Source organism: Talpa occidentalis, unplaced genomic scaffold (genome assembly GCF_014898055.3).
Source record: "Talpa occidentalis isolate TD23 unplaced genomic scaffold, MPIMG_talOcc4v2.1 talOcc4.8, whole genome shotgun sequence".
Lineage (NCBI taxonomy): Eukaryota > Metazoa > Chordata > Mammalia > Eulipotyphla > Talpidae > Talpa > Talpa occidentalis.
Genome location: NW_023605194.1, coordinates 3,297,550 through 3,308,553, shown reverse-complemented (window position 1 = coordinate 3,308,553; position 11,004 = coordinate 3,297,550). Strand labels below are relative to the sequence as shown.

The 11,004-nt window shown below is 55.3% G+C and overlaps 2 protein-coding genes across 4 annotated transcripts in view; one reads left to right on the top strand and one right to left on the bottom strand.

The window, feature by feature from the left end:
* The first annotated feature begins 34 nt into the window (after positions 1–34).
* Positions 35–10,102, top strand: BCCIP (BRCA2 and CDKN1A interacting protein). Of its 2 annotated transcripts, none has more exons than XM_054690517.1 (7): positions 35–206; positions 4,274–4,348; positions 4,982–5,062; positions 6,450–6,539; positions 7,243–7,430; positions 8,611–8,782; positions 9,684–10,102. In XM_054690517.1, exons 1-7 carry the CDS (start codon positions 36–38, stop codon positions 9,849–9,851), a joined length of 945 nt encoding a protein of 314 aa, XP_054546492.1. In that variant the 5' UTR covers position 35; the 3' UTR covers positions 9,852–10,102. The 2 variants fall into 2 exon arrangements, with proteins under 2 accessions (XP_054546492.1, XP_037353386.1); XM_037497489.2 differs by having other exon boundaries at positions 9,681–10,101.
* The window catches only part of DHX32 (DEAH-box helicase 32 (putative)), a 33,930-nt gene continuing 27,358 nt past the window's right edge, over positions 4,433–11,004 (bottom strand). The window contains exons 12-13 of one of the 2 annotated variants that reach the window (XR_008550069.1): positions 7,156–10,407; positions 4,433–6,891 (exon numbers count right to left, since the gene is read on the bottom strand). Coding sequence is in view for 1 of the 2 variants with exons in the window: in XM_037497487.2 (XP_037353384.1) it covers positions 10,236–10,407 (172 nt within the window). In the remaining variant the exon portion in view is untranslated. Of the gene's footprint in view, positions 10,408–11,004 lie in introns of both variants that reach the window. The other variant, XM_037497487.2, reaches the window with a different exon arrangement.

Here is an 11,004-nt window from a genome sequence, read left to right as displayed (position 1 = left end):
GGCGCACAGCTAGGCGCAGGCGCGGGGGCGGCAGCATGGCGTCCAGGCCCAAGCGCCGCGCGCTGGGCGGTGTGGCCCCCAGACCTCCGGGCGCCCCGGAGCCGCGCGATGAGCACGAGGTGGACGAAGACGAAATTGAGGACGCGACCGAGGACGACGAGGATGAAGACAGCGACGAGGAGGAGGACGACGAGGTGGTGGACGAGGTGGGAGCGCGCGCGACCCTCGGGCGTCCAGCCGGGGACGCGGCGGCCGCTTCGGGGGGCGGGTCCGAGCGGCCGCAGGGGCCGTGGGGTGCGGGCGCCTCCTCCCCTCTGGCTTCGGTCTCCTGTGGAGCCGCGCGGGCCGCCTCCAGCCCCGGACCGGACCCGCCACAGCTGCCTTCACCGGCCCTGAGGGCCTTGGGCCGGGGCCCCGGGCCTGCCCGCCCCGGCCCGGCGGCCCCTCGGTGCCTGCAAGGGCCCTGCCCTCTCGGCCACGGGCTCTTCCAGACGCCCGTGTGCCCCCCGCGCCGACTCCTCTCGTCTGCTGGGCTGCCAGCTGAGCCGCCCTTTCGGTCTCCTGGGCCGCCGACCCTGCCCAGGCTCCTCGGGGATGGCCTCCGAGGTGGGCGCTGTCCTGCCCGGGCGCCCGCCGCAGCGTCCGGGCCTTGGCTGAGGAGTAGATGGGCCGCGTGACCCTCTGAGACCCCTGAGGGTCTAACTGGCCCCACACACCAAAGCCAGCCAGGGTAGGCCTGTGCCTCCTGCGGCCGCCCCTCGGCTCTGCCACTCGTGTGACCGGGTCCCCAGTTCACCAGTTGCTCAAATCGCAGATGTGGACGTTAAATTTAATTTCCCCCTTTTTTGTCAGCTCACACCCAGCCTGTCAGGCTGCCGAGCTTTGATTCTGCAGCCGCAGCCCCAGGGCCGCCCGCTGGCTGCCGCCTTCCATGCCTGTGCTGGAGACGCTGCCCTCCACCTGTCAGCTGGCCCTGTCACACGTGGCCCTGGTCTCCCCTGCTCCGAAGGCCCAGTGGTTTCCATTTGAGTTAAATCCACAGTTCTCACGTCTGAGGGACAGAAAGGCAGCCAGTACTACTGGATCACTATAAACTAGAGGGAGTGATGGGAAGTAGGTCGTGGAGGCAGACATGAGGCAAAATGAGCTGGGAGGGGCGCCCCAACATGGTTGGGGAGAGGGCAGACTGGCGAGGGTACATCTCCAGTGAGAAGCGCTTGTCGGGACACTTCAGCTTTGGCCCCTTGACTTGAAGGCAACCTCACCATTTTCCTCTTAGAAGAGCCTTTAACCTGATCATTTGCCAACGCTGGTCACAGAACCGGTGCCGGCTGAACGTGGCATCCATCAGGCTGCCAAAGAGAAGACTTTGTAATAGGGTCTGTAGTAGCTGAGGGGGCGGCGCTTGTGTTAGTGCTCGGTGGGTAAACTGCGCGGTCCCTTGGAGGACACTTGGCTAAACTGCTGTTTAGATGCGCACATGCCCAGACTCGGCAGTGCGACTCCAGGGGTCTGTTCTCCAGCGCCAGGGACAGCTGCTCATCCAGGCTCTGCTCTGTGTGGCCTGGTCAGCGCCTCTGCCTGGGGTCACTGCTACTTACAGCCAGGACACAGCCAGGAAGGCAGCGCATGTCATGCAGTCTTGGGGGAAGAGGAAAAAGAAAATAAATTTAATTTTGTATGTTTTTTTTTTTTTAAGATTTATTTATGCATACCAGAACTGGGGTACAGGCCAGAGGTGTGGGGGTTGGGGGGGTGAGAGGATTCACCAGAGACAGAGTGGGGAACAAAACAGGCAGACCTACTGAGGGGAGCAGCAGACACTGCTGAAGGCAAGACCGGAGAGGTCTGCTGCGCCATGTGGGTTGCTCCCTGGCCAGCCGGGGATCGAACTTGGGCTGCAGAGGCCATGGATTGCTTCATAGTGCTGTGCTTAACCCCTTGCACCACCAGGGAGGCCAATTTTGTGCATTTTTTTTGAAAGGTTAATTTACTGTTGACAGTTTACTGTTATGACCATGCGGGCTGGAGGGGCGGGAGTGGGGGGCTAATTATCTCTGCTCTCTCTATATTGTTTTCCGCTGGCTCCATTACTTTTTCGAAGAAAGCAGTTCTGAGGTTATTGGGGCAGTCCTTATTAGACCAGGACACTTAGTAGATGTTGATTGCTTTATTTGAAGAAGGCTTTCCTGAGAGTTTCGTTTATTCCCAACTCATTTCTTTGATGTAGAAATCAATGAGAATTACTGTGGAAATTCAGATCTGTTCTGAAACAAGGTGGTATAGGGCCTCGCTGGTGGCCTAGGGGTCAAGTCTCCGTGCTAACACTGCTGTGGCCTAAGTGTGATCCCTAGACAAGGAGCTGACCCCCACACACGGCGCAGCAGACCTCTCCTGTCTCCCCTCAGCAGTGTATATCAGTGGATCTGCCTGTTTGCTCCCCACTCTGTCTCTGGGGAATCCTCTCCACCCTCCACTCTCCCCCCCCCAAGATCTCTGATCTATACCCCAGTTTTTTGACTCATAAATCGATCTTTAAAAGAAACAAGATGGCATAGAAGGTGGGCAGGAAACGTGCCCGGCCATTTAAAGCCTTAAGCCCCTGGTTGGAGGCAGTGTGCTGAGCTGCAGTGGACAGTGCTCGTGAGGACTCTGGGAACAGTGCCTGGGTGGGGAACGGGCCAGGTGAGCTTCTCGAGTCCTGTTCTTTGGACTCTGTGTTCAGTTGAGTCCCTCAGAGGTTAGCGTCACCGAAAGGGGAATTGGTGGTAAAGATACGAGGGTCTCCTAGAGGCCTGCGGGGGCAAGAAAGCAGCTGGGCCTCAGGGATGGCCTCAGTCACTGAGCTGGAATTTTTCATCTCTGCTTTGTGTTTCTCTCTCTTCAAATATTTTGTTTTCTCTCCATTTCTGCTTCATATAGCAGAAAATAGAAAATGCTAGTGCCTTTGAGATGTTCCACTCCTGTGAACAGGCAGGTCACACACCGCATTTAGTCTTCATTATAAATTCTGTACCACCTGAGTGTGGGTGGTGGGGCTCAGTGTCACAGAGATGACTGTTGCACTTGAAACCTTGTGGATGGGGAGCCGAGCCCCGGGAGTGGGTGCGGGCCAGATAGTCTGGTGTCTCTTGCAGTGGTGGTGCCATAATAGCCAGGAAAGAGGTTTGCAATTTCTAGCTGGACAAGAAAAAACGCTAGAAGAGCATTATTTATTAACCACTTACTTTCAGGGCCTACCTTGAAGGCCCAGACAACGGGAAGTTGTAACTTGCTGTAGTTAGCGCCTGTCTGGAGCACCCTCCCCCACGCTCACCAATTCAGAGACTCACCCCAACGCCCCCCATGCAGGTCGGGGGTCAAAGGCTGAGGTTGGACTGACTGCCCTCTGTGACCGCCTTCAGCTGAGACCCACATTCCAGAACCTGCAGAGCTTCACGTCTGTGAACACACTGTTTCATCAGCGCCCCGAGTCCAGTGTCACTTCCTGGGCCATGATTTAGGACCCCAAGGACTGATTCTCATCACTGAAAAGCTTCTAACACTTGTCTTGGGTGTGAAGTAACCCTTCGCTTACTGTGGGCTCATTCAGGGGCGTCGTCTCTGAGGGCCTGTCTTCGTGGCTTGAGGAAACAGGTCGGGAGGCCCTGGACTCGCCGTATCGCCTCCCGCCCAGGGCCTCCGTCTGTGCTGTTCGTCCCTCAGTTCCCACTTCAAGTGTCAGTTCCCTGAGGGAAGGCTTGCCTGACCTCTGACCTCCTGTGTTTCAAGGTGTTTTAGAGCCCACCGGCTCGCAGCGCGCACACACTTGTTTCTTGGTGTCACTTGTTTCTTGGTGTCTCTTGGTGACACTTGTTTCTTGGTGTCCGGCCTGAACGGTGACACCACGAGCCAGGCTGTGCCAGGTACATGGCGGCACCCCCGGGAGCTTTGCCAAGTGAGCGCAGTGTCGTCTCATCAAGGGCCCTGCCGGCCACTTTGGAAGTGCGTCTGCTCTGCTCGTGGCTGCCGTGGCCGTTTCACCCAGACAGACCCGCGGCCCCCGCGTCTGCGAGGGCAGGTGGAGGCCCCGCGCCTGTGGGCAGGGGTCTCTGGGCAGCAGGACCGTGACAGTTCTTGGGCCCTGTTTTCTTCTAGGCCTTTCCCCGGCGTGTTCTGTGCTGAGCTCGTAGGGAGGGTCAAGCGTGGCGGTCAGGGGAGTCTTCCAAGTGGGAGATGACGCTGCATTACGGAGACATTTGTACGTGATGGCCGGTCTTGTGTTTATTCACAGGAAGTGAATGTTGATTTTGAAGCGTACGCCATCTCGGCCAGCGATTATGACGGAATTAAGAAGTTGCTGCAGCAGGTACAGCCTTAACTCTGAGCCCCGAGACTGCCCGGGGCCTTCCCCACAAGCTGTGGAAGATCGTCCTTGCGATTCAGAAGCACCCCTCCCGCCCGCTCCCTCCAGGCATTGCTGCTCCCCTCCAGGGCTAGCCCTGCTCTGTGCCTCCACTCCCAGACCCTTGCTGGGGTGCTGAACCCCACCCTTTTCATCTGCTGACGACTTGAGCTGCGTGTCTGGCTTTCTCTAACTCTCAGCTACACTTTTTAGGGTTGAATTATTCTTACGTGTAAGTCACATTTGGTGCTATAAAATCCATGCTTTGCTTCTGCTTATTCCTTTACAGAACCAAGTAGGGCTCCTGGTGCCCCACCCTCACCAGCCTCCAGTGCTCTCGTCCCCAGACCCTCTGGCCTCGAGTCCGTCTGCTTCCCCTCCTGGCCCTCCTGTCTCCCCACTGAGCGCCGCCTCTCGGCCTCGGTGCCTTCAGCTTCTCTGGCTCTCCTGGGCCTTCCCTTTCGCCCGGGGGTTGTACTTGTCGGGCATTTTCCCAGTCAGGTCATTGCTATCGCCTTGTTTTTATTTGAATGTGGAAATTTTTTTTTTTTTATCATGCTTTGATTTGAATTTGAAATATTTTCTTCCTTCTCTTAGCTTTTCCTAAAGGCTCCTGTGAACACTGCAGAGCTAACAGATCTCTTAATTCAGCAGAACCACATTGGGAGTGTGATTAAGGTGAGGGTGACGGGTGTTTATCCTGATTAAATTAGTTCTTTGTCCTACTGAGTTGCTCCTGGTTTTTAGCAAGCAGGTCAGGAGCTAAAGTTGGAAGGAAGTATTGCTGGGAACGGGAGACTGGCTCGAAAACCACTGCAGTTCTCCAGGTGCTGGGGGTCGTGGCCCCAGGAGTGGCGGTGGGCGAGGAGAGAAGTGGCAAAATCAGAGTCATCTGGAGGCTGAAATGGGGTAGTGCCTGGCGAGGGGTTGGGTCTGCGGGAGAGGGAAAAGAGGTCAGGTGACTCCCGCTACCTGGCGTGGGCAACCAGGATGGCAGCCTTGCCTGTGACGCGGCCAGCGAGACCCCGCAGGGAGTGGGTGTGTTCCCGGATTAGGCATAGGCAAAGGCAGGACTCATAGGCAGGACTGAAGGCGCCCGGGCAGGGCAGGGCCCGACACTGTGGTAACCGCATGGCCTGGACGGGGAAGGTGAATGGTGGAGCTTGCAAAGGAGACTCGGCGGAGCGAGTAGAGAGGGCCGAGGCCGTGCAGTGGGTGGCGCCCTGCAGACAGGGGAAGAGGGGATCCTCGGCCGTCAGCTGGAGCTCTCGGCTGTTGTCGCTGCGCCCCTCGCCGCCCCGCGTCATAGATTCTTAGGAGAGCAGCGGCCGTCTCCGGTCGGCCGTCTCCGGTCGTGCGTGTGCACGGCGTGCAGGGAGAGTGGCTCGCTCTCCTCGTGTCCCAGGAGTCGGGGAGGTGGGCGGGCTGGGGTGCCGCTTCAAGCCAGCTCGCTCCTGTGACTGGCCAGTGAGTACGTCAGTGCTGCCCGGCTCCTCCCCACGTGGGCCGCTCTGCGTAGGAAAAGCGTCCGCGGGTCTTGCATTAAGAAATGTAGAACAGGGCCTCCCCGGTGGCGCAGCGGTTGAGCGCTGGGTTGCGAAGCTGCCCGCAGCCTCTGCAGCACTGGTTCGATCCCCCACCACCTGCGAGGGTCCTACATGGCGCGCAGACCCCTCCTGCCGCCTGCTGCTCCCCTCAGCAGTGTACTTCATCAGTCTGCGTGTTCTGTTCCCTGCTCTGGCTCTGGTGAATTCTCTCACCCTCCCGCGCTTCTGACCGTACCCGGTGCTTGCATAAATAAATAAATCTTTAAAAAAAAAAAAAAAAAAAAGAAAAGAAACATAGAACAACACGAGCTGTCCAGCCTGTGCACGGGAGCAGGTCAGAGGGAGGCACGGGTGAGAGCAAGGCCGCGCGGTGTCCTGTGGGATGTTCCCTGAGGTGAGGAGACAGAAAGCTGGGTTTTGAAAAGTAAGACGAAAAATGAGGCTTAGATGACCAGACTTGGTGTTACGCTTCTTCCCAACCAAATATAAAGTTGAACTTCTTTTATTTTTAAAAATAGCAAACAAGTGTTTCAGAAGACAGTGATGACGAGATGGACGAAGACGAGATTTTTGGCTTTATCAGTCTCTTCAATTTAACGGAGAGAAAGGTGGGTCTCGCTGGGCGGCCTCTGGGTGCTTGTTCCTTAGCCCACACCCGTGTGTCTCATCGGATGAGACTGCTTCTCGCGGTGATGTTCGTCGTGGGGACGTGTGCCCTGTGAGGTTGTGTGGGCGCCCCAGCCAGATGAAGGTGTCAGAGGCGGTGAGTGGGCTGTGCAGCCCACGGCTCTGACAGCCAGTGCCGGCTTCCAGGGGCTGCAGCTGGGTGGGCGCCGGGCCCAGTGTGCAGGCCCCTGCCTCTGACCACGTGGGGGCTCTGAGGCTTTGTTGTCTCCTGAAGCTGAGGGCGCTTCCTGACTTTGAATAGTGTTTTCGTCTTTGTTGTCTCACTGACGAGTTCTAATAAAAAATAAAAAGCAGCTGTGAATCCTCCTCAAAACACAAGGTGGGCTGCCCTTTGACCTCAGAGAACTTTCCATTTACTCCCCTCCATCTTTATGATGGACTTGACCACTTATATTGGTGTGTCTGAGTGTTTGCTATAACCCTCGCGTGCTGGGCATGGGCAGCCAATGACCGCTGAGCTGCTTTCGAGAGCTGCTGAAGCCCACGCCGCTCAAGACAGCTGAGATTTTAAAGGCTCTGGCAGGAAACTGCCCTTACCTGTAAGATGAACGTGCCTGCCCTCGCGTTCAGGTGCTCTCCCCGAAGAGATGGCCTGTGATAAAAAGCCTCCTCTCTGCTTGCTAGGGTACCCAGTGTGCGGAGCAGATTAAAGAGTTGATTCTGAGCTGCTGTGAGAAGAACTGTGGGAAGAGCATGGTTGAGCAGCTGGAGAAGCTTTTAAAGGACACCACCAAGCCTGTGGGCTTCCTGCTGAGCGAGCGGTTCATCAACGTGCCCCCGCAGGTCGCCCTGCCCATGCACCAGCAGCTGCAGTAAGGGGCCGGGGTCGCCTTTCAGCACCATCCCCAAGTGGACGTAGAGTGTGGTTTAAATGAAATGCTAGTGTGGACAGCGTTCCCGCGGCCTCAGCGGCATCCTGGGTGTGCCCATCCTTAATGATCAGCTTGTTAGGGGCGTTGTGCCCACAGCTGCAGTCTTAAAGATTAACTGGTATAAAAAGAGACGCTTCATAGACATTTCTTAATCCCTCATTAGGACAAAGGTTTTCACCCTTTGAGAAGTTGCTGCCGCAGGTATAGCCTTAAATCTGAGGTGCAAGAAGAGCTGAGGCCTGGCACTGCCTGTGCTTTGAAGTAGAGGAAGAAAATAAAGACGGGTCCCCTGGGCTTACAGAACGTCGTTCCTTGAGGATTGCAACATGTGTTTAGTGTGGGTGCCCCTGAGATGGTGTGTGGGCCCGTCCCTGCGCTCTGCTAGGTTTTCCACGTTTCTTTTATGGATTCACTTTTAGTTTTACTGTCATTCTCCCGCAGCCCCCGGCTGCTCCGCGTACTGTGCTGGCAGTGCCGTCGGTGTTTTTGGTCTTGCCTTGTCTTGTTCCTGGCCAGCTGGAGCTTATTTGGATTCCCAGGAAAGAGATCTGCTGAATTGGGGTGTTCTGGGCTCCTTATGTCTTTGTTCAGCTGCACAAGTCATGTATGATTTCTAGTAAGAAAACTAAGGCTTCGTTGCCGTCCCCAGGACTGTTGGGGAATTTGAGGTGTCCCTGTCTTGCCCTGCTGTTTCTCAGTAGTCACCAGTGGCCCCGACTCCAGTGGCTGTGGCCTGTAGCAGGCCTGCGCCCTAATGCCATTTGGCTGTGGCCACGTGCCTTTGTGTGTTTCACTTCAGTGTTCCTTGCTTTCAGAATGCAGGTTCTTGCACCAGTTGTTAACTTCTGGGCCAGGGTCCTGAGTGAGACTGAGACGCATCTCTTAGTTGCAGGAGTCCACACTCGGCACGTGTCTGGTTCATCATAGTGTTCACTATTAAAACGCAGCAGAAGGTGCTGAGACCGCATAAACCAGACTCCTCGTTCCGCGTGTCCGCCCTGAAGTCTGTGCCTTAAGCTGTGTTGTGACCCCTGTGGCCTCGCGGGTCTGGTTTGCTCCGGGCTCTGGTTTGGATGGACTCGCCTGGCCACTGGGTAAACCCCCTACGCTTGCTTTGTAGAAAAGAAATAGCAGAGGCACAGAAGACCAACAAGCCCTGTGGGAAGTGCCACTTCTACCTGCTGATTAGCAAGACCTTTGTGGAAGCGGGAAAAAACTCCAAACAGAAGGGGAACAGCCAGGACAAAGAAGGGCTGATGTTTGCAAACGCGGAGGAAGAATTCTTCTACGAGGTGAGCCCTCCGCTTCCTCTGTCAGCTATAACAAGGGATTTTTTGGGCAATAATCAGGAATTATTGCTCTTCCATTAGTGTCAAAATCCTCCCACAGCGCCTTCACATAGTAGGTTCTTGGTGGGTTCGTCACTCCCCCCCACCCCCGGGTGTCCCGCGTGTGGTCCCCATGCTGCTGCCAGCACCACTTCATGCCTTTAGTTCTGGGTGATGCCTGTGGTGACTCCTCCTAGAAAGGTGCTTGTGCTGTGATGGCCAAACACCAGGATATTCTTTCTCATACTGCCTTTCTCTCGCGATCTTACATCTGAGGAGGGAAGATATTTTCTTGGATTGGATGATATCACCTACTACTTTCAAGACCTCTGTTGGAGTCTTTCAGGAAGCAAAGAGTGAAAATCACATTTTTACAGCTTACGCCTCAGCTTGTCAGGGACCATTTCAGGAGCGTGTACGAGGGAGTTAAGACGGCCTGGCTCTGCAGTCTTTCCTGTCTCACCAAGGAGCTTTATGCCAAGGAAGCAGCCGGGACAGTGGACACAGACCATGCTTTTTATTGTCAGATGCGCCAAGCCTTAACTTGTCTGTCACAAGATTACGTGGCGAATCGGGTGAGAGCAGGCTAGGAGTGGCTGTGCAGCCTTAGTGCGTCAGCACGTGAGCTGGGGAGCGGCACTTGGCTCTCGAGCCCCTTTTAGGAACAGGCCACTTCTCGCCATTCCTGTAGCTCAAAATTGTAATTTCTGCTTGGTGGTTTTTAGAATTTCTGCCTAAACGTCCCTTTTGAGCACATACTGCGTTTTGCTTCCTTTAGCCGTCATTCTTTAAGCAACTTAGTGTTCTTTGTTACAGAAGAAATGAGTTTGGTCTTTAATTCATGGCTCTCGGTTGGGTTTAGAAGGCAGCCCTGAAGTTCAGCTACTCGGTGCAAGAGGAGAGCGACACGCGCCTGGGAGGCCGGTGGTCCTTTGACGACGTGCCGATGAAGCCCTTGCGGACAGTGATGCTGGTCCCCAGCGACAGGATGGGTGCGGTCATGGAGAAGCTGAGGGACTACCTGTCTGTCTGACCGTTTCCTGCTGGGTGGGGGGCTTGCATTTGTGAAGTAACCGGAAGACTGAAGATCTTACTGGAAAACTCATGACTTTATTCAGATTAAGGTCCTCTACAAAATGTAGGGTCTGTCACCCGTGTCTGTGACACAGTACAAAATATTTTCATTTTGTTCGAATTATGAATGTTTAAAAACTTTTCCAATAAAAAGAAAAACATGAATAGTAATTTAAAGAACTCAATAAAAACTTCTATTTCTTATCTTTAAATACTATACAAGCGTTATTTTTCAGAGACCCCTAAGGGTTGCCGCCCCCCTCCACGGTGCCTGCACGTCACTCCAGGACCCCTCGCGAGGCGGCCCGGGTGCTTATTGCACATGGGCCCGCGGAGGGCGAGGTCACTGGAGGACGCATCTCTGCTCGGCGGCTTCGGGGCCCTGCTCGCCTGCCTTCTGCTCTGTGCTCATGGCTGAGAGGGCTGAGAGGTGATCCATGGCCTGCTGGAGGATGTCCTTACTTTCACTGGGAGGCAGGTTGCTGAAATAGTACTGTGGTGCCAGCTGTATGAATCTGTTTAAAAGAAAAAAAGGGATAGATTTTGGCGAGAGTCAATGTTTGGGCACGAACCTGCCCGTAGAACTTGGTGTTGAGTGCGAAGTCCTTGGTGTCCCGGCCTGCCTCTGTCGAATAAATGCTCTCTGTGGCTTTCATGGAGCCCGTCCAGTTATGTTTCTAGAACATGTGGCTCCTCTGGTGTTATGCCACACCTGGAAATGATGCCACCCCTTGACTCCTGGGGGAAACCGTTACTTCCCTGAGGCCTCTCACAGAAAGCGGGGTGTCAGCGCAGATGCTGGTGGGTAAGAGAGGAGGAATGGCCTTTCCCTCTTGTTAACAAATCCCGCTTACACCAGCTGCTGCGGTCAGACACCCACGAGTGACTCTTGGTTCCTGTCCAGAACCTCACAGCTCAAGTGGCGGTGAGCCCTTGGGAGGGTCGAGCCACCGCAGAACCCTCCCAGGGCCTGACCAAGGCCACTTCCACACTGCAGTCTCCTCATTTAGCTGGCAGAGCCACTTCACAGACTATGGACAAGACGTTACCCTTGCTTAACACTTTCAAACTGCACTTGGAATAAACAGCTCTGTGACCCAGCAGCCCCAGCC

Coding starts and splice junctions, on each gene's coding strand:
- BCCIP (XM_037497489.2), top strand. CDS start 36: ATGGCGTCCAGGCCCAAGCGCCGCGCGCTGGGCGGTGTGGCCCCCAGA. Junction 4,349..4,981: donor TTAAGAAGTTGCTGCAGCAG/GTACAGCCTTAA, acceptor TCCTTCTCTTAG/CTTTTCCTAAAGGCTCCTGT. Junction 7,431..8,610: donor CCCATGCACCAGCAGCTGCA/GTAAGGGGCCGG, acceptor CTTGCTTTGTAG/AAAAGAAATAGCAGAGGCAC.